The sequence below is a fragment of the Clytia hemisphaerica genome, unplaced genomic scaffold (genome assembly GCF_902728285.1).
Source record: "Clytia hemisphaerica strain Z4C2 unplaced genomic scaffold, Clytia hemisphaerica genome assembly, whole genome shotgun sequence".
NCBI classification, from domain to species: domain Eukaryota; kingdom Metazoa; phylum Cnidaria; class Hydrozoa; order Leptothecata; family Clytiidae; genus Clytia; species Clytia hemisphaerica.
Genome location: NW_027103640.1, coordinates 48,796 through 72,628, shown reverse-complemented (window position 1 = coordinate 72,628; position 23,833 = coordinate 48,796). Strand labels below are relative to the sequence as shown.

The 23,833-nt window shown below is 35.7% G+C and overlaps 1 protein-coding gene across 1 annotated transcript; it reads right to left on the bottom strand.

Annotated features, from left to right (window-relative positions):
* Positions 1–670: 670 nt before the first annotated feature.
* On the bottom strand, positions 671–17,892 carry LOC136802840 (guanine nucleotide exchange factor DBS-like). Its single transcript, XM_067059599.1, has 26 exons — positions 17,649–17,892; positions 17,083–17,160; positions 16,606–16,720; positions 15,877–15,967; positions 15,508–15,621; positions 15,121–15,237; positions 12,745–13,131; positions 12,085–12,204; positions 11,219–11,413; positions 10,263–10,522; positions 8,387–8,478; positions 7,931–8,106; positions 7,473–7,589; positions 6,896–7,005; positions 6,534–6,603; positions 6,003–6,095; positions 5,470–5,613; positions 5,168–5,245; positions 4,576–4,782; positions 4,309–4,395; positions 3,627–3,705; positions 3,070–3,153; positions 2,337–2,421; positions 1,891–2,110; positions 1,259–1,454; positions 671–838 (listed from the first exon to the last, which is right to left on the bottom strand). Exons 1-26 carry the CDS (start codon positions 17,809–17,811, stop codon positions 759–761), a joined length of 3,558 nt encoding a protein of 1,185 aa, XP_066915700.1. The 5' UTR covers positions 17,812–17,892; the 3' UTR covers positions 671–758.
* Between the last annotated feature and the right edge of the window lie 5,941 nt (positions 17,893–23,833).

Here is a 23,833-nt window from a genome sequence, read left to right as displayed (position 1 = left end):
GCTTCGATGGTGATATTAAGAAAAGGCTAAGACATTTAAAAGCTTTGAAACTATAGAACACCCGATTTCTTAGAAAATTGAACAAAAATAATCACAAAATGGTTTAGGCTTCAAACTCAAAATGTTGAAAACATCCAAAAGGCTTTAAAATTATTAGATGTTCTTATAAAAAAACGTGTAGCAGTAGTTTTATACAGTATCCCTAATCCAAAGCTTAGTAAAAGGTTTCGACAAGTACATGTTTTTTTATAAGCAAGTGTCTACCCCTATATCAGGCTCGCATTATGCTAAGCATTCTATTGTTCTTAAACAATAGAGCCATTGTTTAGGTACCAAAAACTGAGCCTGCAAATTCTTATAAACATTATGCTTATAGAAAAAAACATGCAATCGTCAAGTTTCCATTAATAACCATATAAATTCACCCTGATATGAAAATAGACCATTCCCCATTAGACCATTATGGGCTATCCCAGAAATTGTTAGTTACTTTGGGGAGGCTGAAAACCCTCCAGTTTCAGACTTTGTGATTGCTTTTATAAGTCTAAAGAGCTAAAGGGTATTTAGCGAAAAGGTTAAGAAATTTTCTCAATTTGTCTTTCACAATTTTCTGGAATAGTCCAATACTATATCGATATTTCTCACCCATCCCTTATTTTATCAGTAAAAAAATAAAAAAATAAATTTAAATCTAAATTATTATACATTTAACTTTTTAATTGCTGACTTATATTAGCATTATATTTGGTTAGATGACTTCATACAGCAGTTTCCAGTCGCTTTTTCGGACTTGGTTTTGAAGGTTTGACAGGTTCGATTGGTGGGCTTTTACTTCGACCTGTCAAATAATAAATGAAATGAAATTTTAATAATCAGACAGGGCTGAAGTAAAATTCATTTGACAATCTATGACTTTATGAGCTAATGAAAAGAAGAATATTTAACCAGAGAAAAATTTTTGTCAAGAGCTGCAAAATGTTATCACTTTTCTTAACCAAAATCCCCTAAACATAATTTTGAAAAGCAGATAACACAAGGCATTTAAACCCTTATTTTTCTTTTCTCTCTAACTCATATTTATCAAAGGGCATTTCTTCAATTATCCATGTGTCAGGTCTTTCGGAATTAGAAAACGTGCGTAAAACAACAATCTAAAGAGATGCCACTTCTTCGAATACACATCATTTCTCTTGAAACTCTGTCGCAAAGGAACACGTTAAGAAAGCATAAATTCCATTTCAATTGATCAAAATCTCACCATCTGTGACATCAAGGGCGTTGATCTCCAGATACCCACTTGGTGCCCAACCCTCTTGATTCGTCTCCAGGCTCTTACAATACCACCAACCGTCATCACCCTCCTTGATCAAGGAGACTTTGTCACCATATTTCAATGATAATTCAGTCTCCTCCATTGCTTCGTAGTCAGCTACCGAACAAAACTGGATCTCACCCTGTAAGAATTGAGAATTGAGACGATTTTAAGGATTCAAGACTTGATAGCTGTATTGCTGGGTTAAAGGAGCCTGGAGGCAGCTTCTCATTCCCAGCCTGGCAAAATATTTTGATCGGAGTTTTTTTTTAAAGTGGTACCCTCATTGAGAGCGCTAGAACCACTTCGCTTGAACACAAGTGATGTAGCGCCGTTTGTCGTTAGGCAAAGTTTTAACACTATGATAGCTTCTTTGCGGGCACCACTTTAAAAAAAACTCCGATTAAATATGACGGATATAGCTTTGTCCAGGGTTATAAAGGTCAATGGGTTATAGAGGTTTTTCAATTAATGTTAAGTTACGCAACTTCCGCCATTATGGAAGCAAGTGCCCAAAACGAAACGATTGAAAAGCAAAGGCTACATTATATGAAAAAGCAAATCCTCAAAAAACTAACCTGAGTACGAGGGCTCACTTCTTCCTCAAAAATTTCCTCACTAGTCGTTTTATTTGCATCATCGTCAGGTAAGTTGGTCGTTTCTTCGATGACGGCATTTTCAGCATCATCCTCAAACTCGCTGTCCGACCACAGAGAGTCGGTGGACCGAGAACGATTGTCGTCAAGGAGATTCGATTCAGATGTGCACGCGCGAAGTTTTTCTTTTTTAGGCGAGCATCTAAAGTAAGGAAAAAATTAGATCAATGATTAAACAGAATCTTATCTCAGCTATGCAATTGATTACCAGGAAGGAAGTTGAAAAGCATCAGAGAAAAATTATAAATAATATTTTCCATTTCGTTTCAATCAGATTCAGGGCTTTCGGGCTTTATACCTGCTTTTACACCATTATTTTGCCTACAGTTTTGAGTGCAAACAAGCACAAATTAAAAAGAAACACTCACTCGCCAAACGTATTCATGCGTGGACGATCACCAATATCTGAAGGATTGAGGTTGAGCACAGGTGTGGAAGCTCGTAAGGAAGGATCTAGAAAAGAAAAGCAGGATGATGATTGGAAGAAAGAACCAAGCTAATCTAATGTAATCTCCATAAACGTCTGATGAATACTTACCTAATATTCCGATGGCGGATTGGCGGCCACCCACGCTGAAGCTCTAAAGGAGCGGGCCAATTTCCCATCGGAGAAGAATGATAGTCGGTTTTTGATGTGGCGTAACCCCAGTCGGGTTCAACTATCCTTGCGCGTAAACCTAAAAGTATTTCGGTTGGACCCACCAATCCCCGAAAACGAGTGCTGGGCTACCAGGCCTCCCGCTGCAAAATCCTTGACGCGGTCTTGCAAAATTCTACAATCAACAGATGTGGAAAATTTTCCCGACCTTCAGAGCTTTAACGTGTGAGAAAAAAATTTCTACATCTGGGTGCCAGATAAGATGAATATTTAAAACATAAAACTGTACCGGTAGGAAATATTAAGGTTTTTCTTATTCTAAATCGCAGACCTCTACAAAGCCGAAGGTAGCATAATGATAATTCTTACAGCCTAGACTTTTCTTTAGTTATGACTCATTAACAACAAAGTTTCAGCAATTTTATTAGCGTAGTCCGATTTGCGAACAACAACATAATTAGTGGAAAATACTAAGAAATGGCATTACGCTTGAAATAACTTACCGAGAAATTTCAGTTTTTGTCGTAATTGTTGTTTGACGTCGTCGCTTTTATAGATATCTGAAGAAAGCTTTTGGGTCAGTGTTTCTAGAGATGAAAACGTAGAAATTTTTAAGGTTGAAGAACTACTCGGATCTTTTTCTATTTTGGCACCCCGATATTGAGAAAAATCTTGGAACAATGACGCAAGTGAAGCGAGCACAAAAATTTTGGGATAAAACTGCAAATCATAGGAAGTAAAAAAGCAAAGAGGCAAATTTCAAGTGACTCTTGCCATTTCAACGCCTCAAAAAAACGACCACTTGAGGGCAGTGGGGGCAGTGACTCCTTCTGCAGTGACTCCTTCATTAATTTACTGACAGTAGTGTGGTGACAGGGGGTCAATCAATTGGATGTATATTTTTCCTTAAAACACAACAAAGCTCATGAGTAGAATGGTGTTCAAAGCAGAGTATTTTAACCATATTTAATGGACTTTCTACCAGTCAAAATTTTTCGCTACTACGCTGAAATAATATAACAATTCAGCTCATAGAAAGAGATGAATATTTCTCTATTACCTTTTGCTCCCTCGAACTGAGACATTAAGATTTTGCGAATTTCTGATAACCAGTTAGTCTTCATGTCTGTATTGTTCGCCTGCAAATAAAATGGTTGAAAAAATTTAGGGAGAGAAACGTGAAGTGAAAAAAAAATCCAAAGGTTTTAACGGGTTTTAACCCTTTCTTGTTGGATTTTAAGGGGCATAGTTGAATATTAGTTAAAGTGCTAAAAATTAAGAAAAATATTAACTTCAAACCAGAAAATGAAGATACCCTAAAAGAAGAAGGCATTCTTAGATTATGCAATATCAACCACGAAAGAACAGAGTCTGAAATAACGGTCCGATCTAAAAATCACAATTTCAAGCAAAAGAGACACCCTGCTTGGACATTTTAGAGTAAAATGTCTCCAAAAAGCTATAAATAAACCCTCACCTCACTTCCAAGAAAAAGTTTTCTTTTTCGGAAGAAAAAATGAGAAGTAAGGGATAACTAAGGCAATGGTTTTAACTCAAAAATAGTAAAAATATCCGGAAAACTGAATAACGGCTCAGTGCCTTATCAAGTAGACTTTCAAAAAGAATTTTCAGTCCCGGAGTTTTCAAAAAAAATCCGGGCCGAAGAGTATGAAACAGGAAAATTACTAAAGAAAAATTTCGTCGAAAAAAATACAAACGATCAAAATGTTCCCAAAACTGACCTGTAGTGTGTATACAACAATTTTACTCCAGACTTCAAATCTGTTTGCATCACCTCGAACTGATTCGGTAACGCCAATATCTGCTGTCTGTAAAATAAAGAAGATGAAAATTGGTAATGGCATCTTCGAAACGAGGCGTTGTATCAACGTGCTCCTCGTGAGGAACTGGAACTATGAGCGCTGTTTTTCCCTGCCCAATTTTGAATGAGGTTTTTATGAGGGACAATACATACGACATACTACTTTCTTTCAGCAGGTAAAACTTACCCAAATATGACCTTTATATTGATACGTTCCCAGATCTCGTCCGTTCTCCACTTCCTTCTTAGAAAAGATCAAACATTTCTCGAACAAAAATACTTGTCGATGTTTTGCACCCAGTTTGGTGAGTTGCTTCAATGTAGTGCTTTTCTTGCCTTCCCAAACAGTGAATGAGTCTTGCAGTAATAACTTTCCTTGCTCATCCAAATTTTTCTGAAACGGGAGCAATAGAAATATTACAATAGGGGATCAATACTTGTTTATTTATCGAGAGACATTTCAGTTCTAGTTTACGTTTCAAAGTGCAAAGAATAGTTATCAAATGTCTTTTAAAATAAATTAAAGCAAGATTCTTTGATGTATCAATACCGGCTGACAAGGCAGCTCAGCCGGCATAGCACTCGCCTTGCAACCCAAGGGTTGTTAGTTCAGTCCCAACCAAATAATACGATCTAAGTTGTTAGTAAGCGGGATTTTGCAAACAGGTGTGGTACAACATTATTCGCTTTCCCAGGTCAGACTCCCTTGATCCCTGCCCAAAAGAGTACCACTCGTTACTTACTATTATAAATACGGAATGATGAGAGAAAAAACTTACCGGGAAGCCTGTCAATCCGGACGAATGCATGACGTCATTAACGTTCCTCAGAACGCGTTTCATGCAAACTAGTGCTTCCTAAAACAAAATATTGAGCTTTGAATAAAAACACAACAGTTGAAAAGAACCCTATCCAACTTTTCTTTACTCGGATAATATGAGCTCTTGCCTACATATGATAAGGATAGAATTTTCAGCCACTTTTCTTAGTCTTCCCAAAATGTAATCGAAAGGCTAATAGAATTTTCATCGAATTTCCTTCGATTTTCGATCGTAGAAATATCCCGGTTTCACCGACTTACCAAGATATCGGAATAAGCTGGATTCTTCTTGCTGACATATTTCAACATTTCTGTGAGTAGGAGTTTATACTTGGTGATTCGTTGAACCGGTTTCAAAAGATACGAATCCAAATTTAAAGGATGTCCAAGCTGTTTCTGTATGGCCTACGCGAAAATAAAGTTCTAACAGTTAGGGTATTGAGTCTGAAAAGCGGGAATGAATGCTCTTATGAATCTTATCTACCCTGGTAGATAGCACTCTCCAAAGTAAGTATTTACCACTTAAACCATTATTCAAAAAGAATATTATTAGTTACACAGTCTTCTTGAGGTGGGATACGTTATATATTGGGTTAGTACCGTTAAGACCGTATCACCACCGTTTTTTTTGTTTTTTTTTTTGTTTTTTTTTTTTGTTTTCGACCTATATTATATAAAGTGTAGTCAGTCTTTGACCAGCCGGTTCAATATATCCTTTAAACGGCCACATTGTGTCCATAACGTCCATGGAACATTATATGAACGTAAAAAAGGCGTATTAAGTTCTACTTTACCTGTAAAAAGGTGGTTTTGTGAAGTTCGTTTCGCAACAATTCGGATTTGGGTTTGTTTTTACAGTATGTCGCGTAGAACTGGAACTCTTCTTTCTACGAATACAAAACGAAAGAAATTGTCGTGAATCCCAACAACCACAAACTGGTAGAAGTCACCAAAGAAAGAACGTGTTGTTCTTTACATGGATTACAAAAATGAATTCGCTTTTTCTCGAGTTGGATAGACGAGAATACACAACAAAAACAGAAAGACCGCCTTTCAAAATTGATGTTAATACATATGTTAATAATACAGTGGAATCTTTTTAACTTGAATATCTCCTTAACTCGAACAAATTTGTATTACCCATGCGTGTTGGAGTTGTGTAGACTCCACTGTACATTGAATATCATACGAAATCCTCGCATAAAAAATCTGAATCTTCTCAAAAGCTTGCCTTATACAAAGTCAGCCTCTAAATAAACAATTGCTTGTACGTTCGAATTAAAACAATTTATATGCCAACAAGTTGTTTACAAAACCATACTTACTTTATCTAGAAAACAATGACCAGCCATGTAAGGTGCATCTTTGCAAGCCTTCAAATCTTCCAGAAATATTCTGAAAGTAAAGAAAATTCGATATGATAGAAGTTTGAAAAGCTTTCTTCTGGATTTAAAGTTTTCCTCGATCAAATACTTCAGTTTGATTCAAAATACTATACTAATCGACCAATATAAAACTTTGTTTTTCTTTGAAAAAAGCCAGGAAGGAAAGTCAAAGAGCAAAAGAGAACCGACAGAGTACTGTTCTGAAAATCTGTACTATGAAATATGTTGCAATTGCAGGTTTTGTTGATTTTAACTAATTTCTAAAACCTTTTTTTAACATCAAAAGTAGTATCGTATCTTACTCGCTGTGGAAAATATAAATTTCATCAATGTTTCCAAAGATGACGGCTTTTTGACTTCGAAATTGTTCAGGTACGTTGAAAGAAGGATTGTCGAACATCGCAAAATAACCCTGAAACAAAAAGTACGAAATTATGTTAACAATAATGTTTTGTGAGATACAGACCTGAGGTGTAATATCTATACAGACCACGCTCAATCTCTGCGAATTTTCAGCTGATTTGGTAGCTGGTTTAATACGGCTTACTTAAACTGATAACAGATGGCAATAATTTTCTTGAGCGCGTGGCAAACCTCTGAACGCGCTTTGAAAATTAAACATCTGAGGTAAATAGTCAAATCTATAACAAGTATCTTGTTACGTGCCGCGATGTCAAAAATTTAACTTTTTTCTCATACGGCGCCCTATGTTTAAACAGAATCACGAAACTTTTTTTGTTATTTTCAAGTAACGATGCGCGGTCAAATTAGAGCTTATTCTTCAAATCGTTTGTTTTGACACATCCATTTAATAGCTTCAGCATGGTGAGTGCAGAAATCAATCATGATCTCTACTTGGCGTTGACTTTGGCTTCTTACCTCTATAATTTCCTTCAAATCCTTGACGTAAATGATTTCAGTTTCACAAAGCTCAGCAACGATGAAACGGATTTTCTTTCGATGTTCTGGGTCCTCTTCGTACTCGGCTAATTGCAACTATAAGAGAAATGAAATGGTTAACAAGAATCACGTTTTGAATTCGTTTTGGAGCAGAATAATCATTTTATTTGTACACATATAATGAATTCCAAAAAGTTTGAATAAAAACACAAACGTTAACTCTAAGGCTAATCTATACACTCGATTCCCCTCATCTGTAAAGCGCAAATTCTTTCTGAATGTTAAAAGAACCTCTCATCGCTATCTCTTGTCATCTACATTAAAATACTACCCCTCTTTAGGGGTTCGATCACTTTCAAAGGAATGAAATTTGTTCAATTTATGTACACACCAAACTAATACACAAATGGATTGACACAAATCACAATTAGACTAACCTGAGCAGGTGAAGATACGGGTCTCTTGAAAGACAACCTCAATGATTTTCTGAATGTTTTATTTCGTTTGTATTTCTCTATGTCATCTGTGACCACCACTTCAATACTCTCCTTTGTCACGCCGCCCGTGGGCGTGGTGATAATGGGCGTTTGTGGGATCTTCGGTGATTGGCTACCTTTAAGAAATAGTTAATGACTTCTAAAACCTGACGTATTTGAAAGGAAGTAACATATCCGTGCTGGAGGCGCTAGGGCCTCTGACATTTTAGACCGTTTTCAATTACTTTCAGAATAATGGATAAAGTCCAGTAGCTTTGTTAACTCTGTGAAATGAAATGAACCTATAAGGTGCGGGAGCTTGGGCCGAGAGTCCACTAGGTCATCCGTCGATAGCTACTGATGGACCTTTTTCGACGTTAAGCACAATGAGTCGTTATTCTTTCTCGTTTTCCCTACCTTTTTCTTTCTGTAAATCATAGTCTTTATTGATGACGATAGCCTCCACCCTTTGAACAGGGCGTTTTGGTTTTAACGCCACTTTCTTCAAACTAAAAAACGTAAGAAGTTAGAAAGAGAACTTTGTTTCGGAATCAAATTAATTTAAATGAAAACTCATAAGGTTGAGAGATTTTGTAAGAAATTCACGAGTTTTCTTCAAACCTACAAAAAAATAACGGTTAGTGTAAAACGCAGGTCACAGGTCGCAGGTCACAGGTCAGTGATGACAGGTTGACTCTAATCAATGTCATTGCAGAGGAAAATGTTTGGAAAACACAAAGAATTATCAAAACATAATTCTCAAGCAATTTCATCTATATAAAACCATTTCAAACATCAAAATTTAACCGTGTGCTTTTATCGATCTTTCGCAGTTTGCGCCGTGTATAACGCAGACTAGAAAATATTTGTAACCATATTTTACGTATAACAGGTATATTACATATTGTAATGTTTGTAATGTTATATGATGGTTACATACATATAATAAAACACATCGCTCTAAAACTACCTTCTCAGAGAACTCACGAGCTTCTGATTGGTGTAATTTTATATCCAGCCATATTGTTATCATCACATTCGGTATGCTAAATATTTTTGGTGTTTTTCTCTTGACATGATATTTTGTGATTCTGTCAATATATTTGTCAAAATTTGTCATTTTAAGTCATTAAAATAACAATTGAATGATTAATTAGTTTCATCCTTCTAAAACCACTCTCTTAATCTCTTAAGGGACCTCACAAGCTTCTGATTGGTGCCGTTTTATATCCATTCACACTATCAACATCACGTTCTGTATTATAAATATTTTTCGTGTTTTTGTCTTTTCTTGCATCAGATTTTATGATTCTGTTAATATTTTTGTCAAAAATTGTCATTAAGACATTAAAATGATAACTGAATAATTAATTAGTTCCATCCTTCTAAAACCACTCTCTTAGGGACCTTGCAAGCTTCTGTTTGGTGCCATATTTTATCCATTCACACCATCCACATCACATTTTGTATAATAATTTTTTCGTGCTTTTGTCTTGTTAGGCATCATATTTTATGATTTTGTCATTATTTTTGTAAGTAAGTGTCACTAGGTTGTTATTCTATCTAAATAACATGTATTACTTTTTTGCGTTATGTATTGATGTTATGTTATGTATATGTTATGATCTTATTATCTTTTTTCCGGTCTGCACTTTGTTGACCTGTGACCTGTGACCTGTAACCTGTGACCTGCGACCTGTGACCTGCGTTTTACACTAACCGAAAAAATAAATAAACAAAATCTGGTGGATGATAAGGTCAAGAAAAAATTACACATAAACTGTCGGCAAACAGAGGAATAGAAAACCATTCCCCATATATATTCGTCCTCAACCAAACAAGAGTTATAAATCGGCTTTATTCGCTCACTATATTTACTTTCGAGCTGGGGGCGAATCACAGTCTACACTGTAAAATTACGAAACAATATTTTGAAACCAGACGGAGAAAACATTATCTGGTATGTTGTTGTTGTTGTCTTTTCTAGTTTGATATATTTTCAAAACAAGGATGTTTACATCCAAAATTTTTACAACTTCCGGATGTTATTAACTTTTTAGGTTTCAACTCTAAAAATGTTCTTATTTTCACCATTTTGTGACTGCTGTAGTGCAATTTCTTGAGAAATTGAGTGTTTTAGAGTCACGCGAAGCCTTAAAATATTTTTAATTTTTCTTAATATTTTGGCCATCGAATGTTCTATAAAAACGTGTGACGGATGATTATCGGCAAAACAAGGTACAAACAAAGGGTAAAACGATAAATATGAGGTATCGAGTGTTTTTCCACTGACCTTGCCTCTCTTTTCTCCAACATTTCAGTGACCTCTTGAATCCGCTTGAACGAATTCTCACATCTTTCATCAATACTGGGATTACCTAACTTCTGACATAATTCTTTTAATTTTCGTATTCTGTTCATGGAGATACCAGATTTGTTTTTCATGAAGTTTTGGATATCTTCGTAACATTTTTTAGCTGCTTCTTCTTGGTTGAAAGCTTCCACAGGCTGACTTGCTAGCAGCTCCACACCAACTTGACACCATTTCTCGATCTATAAACAAAAGACATACAGCGAACTCGATAACTCGAATACGTTTTCTAGTCCCTACAATTTGCAATGCCTTATAAACATTCAATATCTCGAAATTTCCTTAGCTCGAACAAATTTGTGTCCCCCGTAGGTATTCGAGTTACAAGAACTCCACTGTACAGGTAACGTTACAACAGTAACCTCACAAGGTATGAAAAGTGGTTAGTGTTTAGTCCAGCTTTTTTAACCAAAGCTTGTATGGCTTAATCGTACGTATAGCTCACCGATTGAACTCAATTCAACCGAAGTTTGGAAAGGGAAGTCGAGTTCTTTTTACTGTAAGGAAACCTTTGAGTTATCCAGAAAAAGAATTTCCCACTCGAAAAGTTTCTAAGTCTGATTTGAAACAACTAGTTTTGATTGTCTGTGCACTTTTTGTGTTACAAATACCATACGACACTTTATCATTTTGTAATCTCCAGAAATCCAGGACCACATGTGTAAAAGATGGCATAGGAATATGGGGGCATTGTCAACTAAGTTACACTAGCAAAAGTTTTCAATATGAAAAAAAGAAGTGAAGAATGAAGAATGATTTGGTCACATTAGTTAACATTTTATAGGTGTCAATTAATAAATGCCATTTTGAGATCAAATTTAAAAAGAAGCAAGATAATGAGACATGAACAACGGAAGGGCAGTAACAAACATTAATACCTGATCCAAGCAAGTGAACACGTCAAGAGAAACTTGAAGAAGTTGTTTTCGAGCTTCCAATTTGATTTCAAAATCTTTCAACAAATGTTTGATCTCGTTGCACCGTACAACGACACTTTCTTTGGCAAATTCACCGAAGAAGGCCACCATTTGCATTCCTTTCTCTTTCAGTTTCATCATCTCGTTGTAAGGCTCCTATAAAAAATGTTGATGGTTTACAGCTCAATTGATAGAGATATTCATTTTATAGAAAAGGCACAGAAAAAGTTTGCAAATTTTTTTTATCGTATAGAAAAAAAAGTCGCTGACAAAACAGAATAACTAAAAGAATTCCTCCAAATTTGTACTCGCGCGACGAGCGTTTAAAAATGCCTTGGCAAATGATAACAGTTACGTTAGATGATGTTCTTTAAATGGGCTTTTCCAAAAATAGTCCGTGCCCCCCCCCCTGTTCAGGATATCGGATATCCAGGGGGTTAACAATTTTTGTTCAAAAGTGGACATCCAAGGGGTTAAGTGTCTTTTCAAGTAAAAAATACGATATCCAGGGTTAAGCAAGCATCTTTATAAGAGAGGGTATCCAGGGGATTGAGCATATTTTAAGAGTGGATATCCAGTAGGTCTTAACTAATAAAGTAGGATATCCAGGGGGTTGGGTTCGATACTTCGAAAAGTCAATATCCTCAACAGTGAGGGTAAATTTCTGGAAACGCCCAATGTTTTGAACACACCACAAAATCAAATGTGATCTGTACTTTTCCTATTTTCGAAAATTAGATAAATCCCGTCAGGGATGATGTCCCTGTAGATACTTCCTTAGGGATTTCGAATCATTGCTTCCTTTTTTGATTCAAAGAAATTCTTACTTTTCGTTTTAATTCAAAGTCGTCCAATTCATACATCAGTTCGTTAGCAGATGACAAGCTATCCCCAATGTCGGTACGTCCATCCAGAATACTTGTTATCTGCATCAGTTTGATCGAAATCTAAAAAGATATCAAATGCATTATAATATGTTTTATTGAAACATTTCTAAGTGTTCATTAATCCTTGAACGGGGATTTTAATAAAATTTTAAATGTTTCGGTATCATGACCATTATCGAAATTGAAGAAAATCTTGCAAGCTAAGAACTCACCTGGAAGTTGCTTAACACGTTCACTGCTGAGTAACGTAAAATTTTGCAATTTTCAAATTGTACAATTTGAAAGAAATTGAAGCAAAATTGAGGCAACAGAAGTCTCTGATAGTCTGTCAAACTTTCGATAACATTCCCAGGGGTCAAAGCGCTTCGTTATGCAAACGTCATGATTATTACTTCTCTCATTTGATCGAAATTCAATTCCACTATCCTTTTCGGCTTAATTCAAAAGTCGTGAAAGTTATTGCTTTTTCTTTGTAATTGAGTGTAATTTGCGTGCAAGCGTAATAAACGCAAAGGGTGATGGGATAGAATTTCGGTCAAACAGAAAAATCAATGTCTATTTTTAGATTCGCCACGGTATGCTATTTATTGAATCTCATACCTGTCCAAAGCTTTCTTCGAAGCCACACAATTCTTTAGATTGCTCATGAAAATTAGCTTGTTTTTGCCACAACGCCTCAATCTCATCATGGTACTTTGACAAACATTCAGTATATGCTTTCAGTTGCGCCGAATTGTAACGTTCTAAAGCACTTGGTCCTTTTCTGGAGTGACTTAAAGGTTTATCAACGATAGGCGCAAGTGTTTCGGCAATTTCACTGGCGCACTTAATGTCTTCCTGAATGTCGGTAACCATTTGTCTTTGTTGTTTTGCTTGTTGTTCAATCTCGGTCACTGAGCATAAAGGTACACGACTGCCAAACAAAGTTCGAAATTCTTTGACTCTGTTGCGAATTTTAATGCAGGTCTGTTGGAATCTTTCAACTGCCTGAAAAGTGGAAATAGTGTGAAAGGTTGAAATAAGGTTTTTTAATGTGTTGTCTTCTATTTTTCATTTTCATTTCAATAATAAATGACACACAAGTGTTTTTTTTTGTTTAGCCCTATAAAACGTGGAAGACTGAAGAATTTGGTAAGAAACAATAAAGGTATTAAGGTTAACCCCTGGAATTTTTTGAAAAAAGTAGCCCCCAAACAAGAAAGAAAATATCATATAATATTTAGGTCCCCCTAAGCTCTCCTGAGTGCATTCTATGTTTTCTTGACCTACAAAAACGTGGAAGACTGAAGAATTTGGTGAAGAAGACTTACTGTGAGCTTACTTACTTCGGCTGTGGGGGGGGGGACTGAAAAAGTAGGCACATGAATTCCATGAGAAAATTAACATCTAGGTCAAAATTTCAAATTCAGAAATAACATGAGTTTTCATTTTGTCTTGAATATAAATATGTTGAAGTGTGAGAATCCAGAAAATCTTTCTTTAAAGTCCATTTTCACGCTTCTGTGCTGGGGTGAAGCCTTTAATACAAAAAAAATACAAAATTGCTTGAGAAAACCAAGAACTTTACCAGAAACTTTTTTTATCCAAATATGTACTCACAACCATTATAGAAAACATATCAATAATCAAAATCTGCTTTGCTTAACTCCTATTTGTTTTTTTTTCTGGCTGTTATGCATGCCTACCCGACTGTCCGTTAGTCACGGTGATAAGAAGAAAAGTTCCAATGAAAGCCAAGGGAAGCTGCATGTTTCTTTTATTTTTGTCTTAAAAACAGAAGTACTATGACCATAAAATAAGTGCAAAATTTTAGCCCTAAAGGTTGAGTGGGTAGCTCACAAGAGGCTCATCAAAAAGTGTCCGTTAGTCACGAAACTCATTCTAACTGAGATGAAATTTTCATAAGATCACTTTTTCAAAATGGTTGGTTTCTAACACCTTATTGGAAACAAATTAAGGCTAAACTTACCAAAAATGAAGTATTTTTTCACTAAAAGTTGTTTTCTGTTAGTAAACATGGCAATTGTCCGTTAGTCACGAAATAGATTTAAAATTCAGAGTTCGGAGAATATAATAGACGGCACTCGCTTAGAAAACCATGTATTTTGTTCTTATTAAAGCTATTTTGACTATATTTACCCATTTTACCCATAGATATATGTTAAATAGTCAATCCTTTCTTTGTGTGTGCATTTCACATTTTTGTGACTAACGGACTAGTTGTCATAATAGGGAGAATAATCCTTAAATAAATAAAATACCCTTACCCAATTTGTCTGTCTTTGTCCTGATTCAACAAAGAAACAATGCAGTGCAAAAAACACCCATAAAAACTCAACAGATCTTTATATTTCAAAACTTTCAAATTTTGGGGATCTATGAACTTGACAGGAACTGACAGGAATGGTACCACACAGAGAAAAATGAGAATTCTTCTATTCTTTTAGGCTTCTGTCATTCTATTGATATAACATTTCACCCCTGAAGCACCAATTATAGGAATGGTTGGATTGCCTCGTCAGAATCATTAAAAAACCGTTTTGTCCGTTAGTCACGTTTTTAAATGTCCGTTAGTCACAGCATTTTTTGCCCAGTTTTTGTCATACTTTCTTACTTTGACAATTTTTTTCAAAATTAATTTTGAAACATAAAATTCAACCTTTCCTCTAGTGAATTTAAGCAAAAAATCCAAACTGTAGCTTTAGGAACAGCACTTTACAGCTGTTTGTAAAAGTGTCCCATTTTAGATGTTAATTTTTGTGTCTGTTAGTCACGGGCCTATTAATTGCAATTTCTGACCAAGTGAAAGTCAAGAGAAAAAGTTTTATATGGTTCTTGAAACTTTGACCCCTACTGATAGTTACCACACCAAAAGAAGTTTTATTCCTATTTTCAAGCTTGACTTCTAGCCTGCTAAACAGTGGAAATGTCCGTTAGTCACATATGGAATTCATGAGGCAGAAACCATGGACTTACTGTAGTATACTCCACCCATTCATTGACATTGAAACTATCAAAACCACCAAATTCATCAGGAAGACATGCTAACTCCACATAGTCTTCTAGCATTGTAGGATTATCCAGAAAAACCAACTAAAATAAATGTAAACGTATATGAAAAAAAACAATTCCTGAAAAAACTCGAGTCAATCTAAAATTTTCATTTGAAAATAACAGAATTGCATAACCGTTATTCATCTAAGTAAAGGCTCAAAATTGAGAACTACCGGGCCACTTAATCATGCCATCCAATCTATAAAAAAGGCTAGGGTTTTGGATGAAAATGCTCTAAATTAGCAGTGATAAATAGTGTTGTAATAGAATTAGAATGAAGATTTAAAAATTTGACCAGTCGTTTTGTACCTCATGTTTAGAGAGCTCTTTGATTTGTTTCACATCACTATTGCCAAAATGTCTTTGTAAAAATCCTTGAGGTTTAAGGAGAAGAATTTTGAAGATTTCATCAGCATCAAATACCTTGGTAAAAAAAGAAAGAAACATATGCTGCAACTTCTTCTTCCTTATGAAATATTTATCCTCAGATACAAGAGTTTCAAGAGAAAATGGATAACCTTTTTATTGATTAAAAATCTTTAAGTGAAAGCTCTTTAACCTTCTCTATTTTCAATGATTTAAAAACTTTTTGGTTTAAGCATGTTAAAACAAAAATGTCAGAAAAACCACACAGTTTAAACTTGTATGAAATATACAACAAAAGAAGAAAATCAGTACCTGCAAATTAGATAGAATGGACTTAACACTGTTCCATTTCCCATGTTGTCTATCAATGATAACCAAGAATTTGCACCTCTCCCAGAGAACACTAAAAAAATAAATTCATTAGAGTATATAAGTAAACAGAAAGTTATTTTTTTCATTTTTAGGATGATTGTATTTAGAGATTTTGTATAAAACATAAACTATAAAAATAGGCTTTATTATAAAAATCGAACAAAAGAAAGAGTATTATTGTTAAATACCCAAGATATCATCCAACACATTATCTGTACTGATAAGAAGCTTGGATCCCTATGAAACATTGGATAAGCTATCGACAAAAAAATGCCACCTAAAACCAAGCTGTTGATGTTGTGAAAAACAGAAGATCGCCAAACAATAAAAAATATTAACACTGATTTATTTACGACTTTTAAACAACAACTTAAAATGAGAGAGAGATAAGCAATTCCAGAAATAGTTTGTACCCCCTATGTTGAGGAGGTGTGATGTCCAGGGCGGTCTCTTTTTTCGAATGAAAAAATCCATGGGTGGTAAGTAAGACCGATGAGTTGGAAAATCCAGAGTGGTCAGTCAAACAAGGTGAAAAATCCAAGGTGGTCCAAAAAATGAGAAAAGTTCCAAGTCATCTTTCTCAAAAAAGACCTTTTCCGCAAAAACCTAATTCTAAGGCAAAAAAATTAGGAAGAGTCAAACCAGGTCAAACTCAATATAAAAAAATACCTGGAAATTTCTTTGAAATAGTTGACAGTAGATTTGAAATCATCTTGATCAAGAGAACCAAGAGACCTGTTGAATGAGCATATCAGAATAGGATGCTGCTCTTTGTCCAAACATCCTAAATAAGAAACAATGAAGGTATTTATATATAAAACCAAACAGAGAAAATCGACTTTAAATCATTTCTCCTTAAATCCTGAAAAACCATTAACATTTGAAATATTTTTGTGTTAAAAAAGACTTTAGTCCAAAATTGTTTCCACTCTGAGCCTTTTTGCCCTAAACTGATGTGACTTAAGGCTTTTTTACCCTGAAAATAAAGTGAAAAGTAGAATTCTTGTATTCTTCTAAAAGCTTAAAATTAGGCCACTTAAGGTTGGTTTTTGATGGATTTAAGCATAAAAATCGATAAAAAATGGGATGTAAAGCATCGGTATGGTCATAACTCAGTTTTCCAAAAAATGATGAATATAAACAAACCATTCAAATAAATATATTTCTGTTGAAGGATGTGTGCAATTGACAAAACTGGTGTATGTTTGAGTGAATAAATGGAATCTGAAAAAGAAGAGAGGATAAATAACTTAAATACTAACCCCATCCAAAAAAAATAATTTATCAAATTGATTTAAAACTAAAACCTTTCAATGTCTTTTTACAACAAAATAACGAACAAAAACTACTATAACAACACTGTAACATCAAATATTACAACAAGTGATGCAACTTTTGTACATTAGTAAATTTCCAGTGGTCAAACAAAGCTTTCAATATATAAACATAATTTATTTAGCCTTTTGATGAAAAATATGACATAAAATGAGCCAAGATCCATCAAATTTTACCTACTGTAATGTTAGTGAATTGTTAGAATACTTTATTATACATTGTCGAGACAGAAATTTGCTCAGTACTAAGATCTGTCTGAGACAAAATTCATGCATTTTGCAAGAAATAACTTTTTTTTTCCGATCAATGATTTCCTTTATGTAAAAACTTCTGTCATAAGATTAAACATTTTTTGTTTCAATAAGATTGCTAACTACCTGAAGTTTTGCGTATCTTTTCATCTAATTCCTCTTTCTTCTCTTCATCAATTGCATTTTTCTGTTCCTTTTCTCCATTTTGAGGAAGACCGTTTGAATTATCATCAACTGTATTTGAATTCACAACATCTTCCCTAGGGTCTGCTAAATATTCACTCTCCATTTCAAACGAAATTCCATTCTTTCCTCAGATCACGAGGAGGAAAAATGTTCATTTACTTTTATGTTTCTTTTAATAATTTCTAAACAAAAGACCCATTATTTAAAGCAAGTTTTGAGTATCTAAAAGGTTGTTTGTTACTCTTGAATTAGCAGTACAAAATAGTTGTATCATTTTTATCCATTTGAGTAAACAGATAGTTAATACATTCTCCATTAGTAATAAAACTTTTAACATTAGTCATAATTACTCTATTTTGTAGAAAAAGATATCATTGCACTGGGTTCAACTTCAGTATTTTTCCAATAATTGTAGGTCTAATCCTGGCAAAGGTGTAAAACTTCCTGCCAAGCCTAAAAATCAAAATCTTTGAAAAATAAAAAAATAACCACACATATATTCAGCTGGAACACATGTGCCAAATTGGGCTGATCCAAAAAAAAACCATAAAGGGGGGTGGATGAACCTTTCCACGTCAAAAAGGAATTATTGAAAATGTGTGGATAACCCCTGGAAAAATACCCTTGGAAGAATTCTTTTCAAAAAGCAAGGGTGGGCGTACTAAACTCAGTCTTTTAACCCCTGCAAATTTTAGAATAACTTTTTACCCCCTTGGGAAAGATGACAAAACACCACCTGGAAATTTTTCTCAGATTACCACCTGGAAATGTTCGTCCATCCCCCTGTATGAATATCAAATGGAATAGTCAGTGACTGCCTAATAAGTTGAAGCCACTTTTGTACCGTCAACTGCTCTAATTTGGGACTATCTGACAAAACATGGGATGGCAATTCGGCCACCATTTCACCGAAACCTCCAAAGTCATTTAATTAACATAACCCAAATCATAGATAGCAAATAATGTGAATACGCTACTCTCAAAAGGTAGGCTTTCACACAGCATCGACGAGGAAAAACTCGAAAACGCAGTTGCGCGCATTCACGCAAGCATCTGACACCGATATAAAAAAGTCCTGGACTTTGTTCTGAAGATCAACAAAAGAGAGAAAGACCACCCCAAACTTTAACACACCAGGTTAGCCCTGGACTCTCGAGGTATACAACTATTTATTTTTATCTTAAACATCCAACATCTCAATCAATATCACAGCATAAGGGTCCTGTGGCTGGTCACCCAGGCATCTTGTTAAATCCTGAGGAACAGTTGTGCATGACAGAACTTGGGTTCACATGTGCATCTGACCAGGTATAGTTTTTCTACTTTTCGTCCTGCTTTCTTCCAAGAGATTTCCCAGCACCTCACGAATAAGGAACCCTGGTTGTGTCACGTATTTGATTTCTTGGATCCATGGCTACTAAACCAACGGATGAAATTGAACCAGAGGGGGAACCAAATGAAGACGTACAGATTTGGAAACGAATAGTAACAGAACTATCACTTCAAGCACCGGATCCCCAGATCAAATCTTGTCTTCAATAGTACAATCCAGAGAAACCTACAAAATCCATTATCGCTACACTGACCAAAAGTTTCAAAAAAGACACAATTCACGACACACTTAACTTCCTGTCAAAGCAGGAAGTTGAATCTGCTAACAAGAATGAACTTGTCCAAAAGCTCTGCCTCAAAGTCAAAAGCTTTTTTCCAGATGCATGCCAGATCTGCAACATGTCCTATGTTATCAAACTCAATGATGAACCCTTTCTCCAGTGTGCATCATGTGGTCAAGAAGTACACCGAGAGTGCTACCTGAATCTTTTGAAAGATATGAACCTAGTTGATCATAATGAGGCAATACGCGATGCACTTTTCAAAATTCCAGGCATGATCTTCCTATGTCAATCCTGCCAAGATAACACTGTGTCTTTCACCCATGATAGTAACACACCGAATCCACCAAACAAAACACCAAGATCAACTGAATCCCAGGACAAATCTACTTGGAGTGTAGTAGATGAGGACGATGAGATCAATGCACCAATGACAGAAGACGATACTTCCAACATAATAAACCAAACAGCGGGCGGACCACCAAATTGAATTGAATTGAATATATTTTCGCTGCAACGCAGCAGAAATGAAATGAAATCAACTTGAACAACAGCAACAACGATCACGCCCAATATCCTGGATCAAGATCTCAGACCAAATCAAAGACAAATGATCAAATATGTCGCTTCTACATAAAAGGAAAATTGTAAATATGGACACTGAAAGGCAGAGACTGTCAATTTATCCATCCTAAAGCCTGTACAAAATTGCTCAAATATGGCAACAAACAACCAAGAGGCTGCAACCTAGGTACCAAGTGCCAAAGCTTCCACCTGAGGATGTGCTCATCATCTATTACAAGAGGGGAATGCTTTAATCTTGACTGCAAATTCACGCATGTTAAGGGAACCAAACGATATCAGAAAAAGCAAAACAATCGTAATGATGAACCTCAGGATTTTCTCGCAATCCTGGACAACTTTCGCACAGAAATAATCTCTCTTGTGAACAATTGTTTCAGCAACCAAAACCAACAAATACAATTCAGGAACCACGATTTTTCCCATCAACCTCAACAAACATTCAATCGTCAACATCCCCTACATCATCTACCACCCCAGCACCCAACAATGGAACCAACATTTCCAAGGAATCTACTGGGACAGTGACTGCCCTTACTGATGCTGACCCGACTACCAAAACTACTTCTAAACTTACACTGAATATGTTTTCATTTGTCAATATACAAGGACTTTGCCCACAAACAAAACCTTCATCTGTACCCTACCTCAAAGATCTTACAAACAGCTCAAAACAACTGTTTTTAGGCTTAACCGAAACCTGGTTAACGGACAATCACAAAAAAGGAGAACTTGAGATTGAAAAATACACTTTTTTAAGAAAAACAGAGACAGAGTAAAATTGAAATATGGCAGAGCAAGCGGAGGCGTTGCATTTTATGTGCGTAATGACATTGCACCATTCTTCGAGCCCATTTTCGAATTCTCGAACGGAGTAAATGAAGCATTGAAGCTTTTATCAAAAAAAATTAATATTCTTCTCTGTGTTATCTACAGACAACCCAACAATCCAGACCACAAATCTGAAGCACCTGAATTACAAGAACTCCTTTCTGCAATGATAGCAAAAATTGATAGTATTACTGATTGTACACCTGACACATACATCCTTGGGGATTTTAACATACCACACACACTTAATGATGAGACTTCAACCCCAACACGAAATTGCAATAAACAGCTTCTGGACGTTTTAAATGTTTTTAAAGCAGACTTGCACATTAATCAACTGATACACAAATCAACACACCGTGATGGTAATATTTTAGACTTTCTATTCACAAACAACACAGACACTGTATTTAATTAAACATGCTCACCTACTATTTATTCAAATCATCTTGTTGTAGATGTTACAACACATCTGAATTTTGATAATCAATTCGGAGAAACTGAAGAACGTAACTTAATAAGCAAATTTGACCTCTACAACTTCCAAAGTGATAAAATTGACTGGGAAATTATTAACAAAGAATTAACAGACATTAATTGGTCTCAAGAACTGGACACAAATCTATATGACCCAAATCGTCAATATGCCAACTTCCTTGAAAAATGTCTTCTGATTGTGAAAAAGCATTTGCCAAAGAGAAAACCTCCAAAAATTTTTTAAAAGATTCCAAGAGATCGTCGTATTTATGAGAAAACGTAAAAGACTCTCCAAAAAGAATTTCAAAACCAATAAAACAAATCAGAAACTAATTGACATTGAACTGATGCTACAGCAATCCCACAAAAATGAACGCGATAAAGCAGAACTGGATGCCTCACTGAAAATCAAAAGCAATCCTAAATACTTCTACTCCTATACAAAAAGATTCACAAAAACTAAACCTAAAGTTGGCCCACTGAAAAATCCAACCACCAACAAATTAACAACTGACTCGCAAGAGATGGCAAACATCTTACAAAAGCAATACTGTTCAGTATTTACCACTCCCAAAACAGACTACAGTTTTCTAAATTCAAATGAGACAAAAAACTCCTCAACCCTTGAGCAAATTACTTTCACAGAAGATGATTTCATCCAACAAATTGACACTATTCCAGCCAACTCGTCAGCCGGACCAGATGGCTTGCCAGCAAAGTTTTTCAAAATGTGCAAGAAATCACTTTCTAAGCCACTTAAGATGATATGGCAAAACAACTTTGACAAAGGAATCACACCTGAAATTCTCAAAACAAGCCACATTACACCAATATTCAAGAAAGGAGATCAAGGTTTACCAGAGAATTATCGACCTGTTGTCCTGACATCAATTAGCACTAAAATATTTGAGAAAATAGTCAGAGAGAAATTGCAAATCCACCTTGAAGAAAACAACCTATACAATCCAACACAACACGGTTTCAGACCAGGGCGATCTTGCTTGAGTCAACTATTGGCTCATGTAGAATGACTCTCACCTGCAAAACAATGAGATGTTGATGTAATCTACCTTGACTTCAGCAAGGCCTTTGACAAGGTGGACCATCACATCTTGCTACACAAGCTAAAAATCAATGGAATCAAAGGACAACTATTGAACTGGATACAATCCTTCCTTACTGAGAGATACCAAAAAGTTTCCATAAACACGTTCCTATCAGATGAAGCTAAAGTTACAAGCAGAGTTCCACAAGGCTCAGTTCTGGGCCCCCTCTTGTTTCTGGTAATGATCAGTGACATAAACGAAAAGATTAAACATTCCATCCTCTCATCTTTTGCTGACGACACAAGACTTATGAAGGCAATATCTTGCGCTGCAGATGTGAGTCTGCTTCAAGATGATCTAGACGTTGTCTATGACTGGACATCCATCAACAATATGGAGCTCAATGGAAAAAAGTTTGAACACATTGCATACGGAAAAAATGAACAACTGAAAGTACACTCAGTCTACAACTTACTTTTGATACTTTTGATGGGTTCTTTGTGTCTCTCAATCATCCAATTTGGAAACCCGATGATTCACCATTTCTCTCACACTGTTTGAATCCACTCTCCTGTAGGGATAATAATTTGGGAGCAGTGGTTCGTCCGGCAGTGTGGAAAGAAAAAGGTCAAGTTGTCTTTTGAATTTAATTTGAAATACAAATCAGATGTACAGCAGCCAATCGAAATAAAAAGTGCGGTGAAAGACCTGGGTATCCTGCTCTCAAACAACCTGTCATATGAAATGCACATTCAAACGATCACTGACAGAGTCAAGGGTATAAGTGCCTGGATATACAGAACCTTCAAGTCCAGAGATAAATCAGTAATGATCACTCTTTGGAAGACATTGGTACTTCAACATCTGGAATACTGCTCCCAGCTATGGTCTCCTACAAAGCGATCCCTGATGCAAGAACTGGAGTATCTGCAAAAATCCTTTATAATTAAGGGATCCAACTTCCACCCAATTTGAATTATTGGGAGAAGCTCAAACACCTCAATATGTACAGTCTCGAGAGAAGACGCGAAAGATACCAAATTATATATACATGGTGTATAATCGAACAACTGGTGCCAAATTTTAACTATGGTGAAGGGGAAGGCGGTATTTATTCATATACAAACCAACGCCTGGGAAGAAAATGCCACCTCAAACCAGTAATACAACGAACAAGAACATTTGGAAGAGCTGCCTTTCAGACACCGGTCCAAGACTATTCAATGTGTTACCAAGAAAAATATGTGACATGACCAAATGCATAGCTGTCAACTCTCCCGCATTGAGCGGGAGACTCCTGCATGTCAACGATTTCTCCAGCGTGAAGAAAATTCTGCCAAATCTCCCGCATTTTTGGGATTTTCTCCCGCATCTCCCGCATTTTTGTGATGCGAAGTTGACAGCTATACCAAATGTTCCAAAAATTCCTTCAAAAAAGAACTTGATAAATTTCTGCAAGATGTTCCCGACCAGCCACTGCTCCCTGCCTATCTCCCTTACAGGATGGCTCTAGTTCTAGTTCTATTGAATTATCACATAATACATTACGTACATTTTCGTGATTTTAAACATAAAG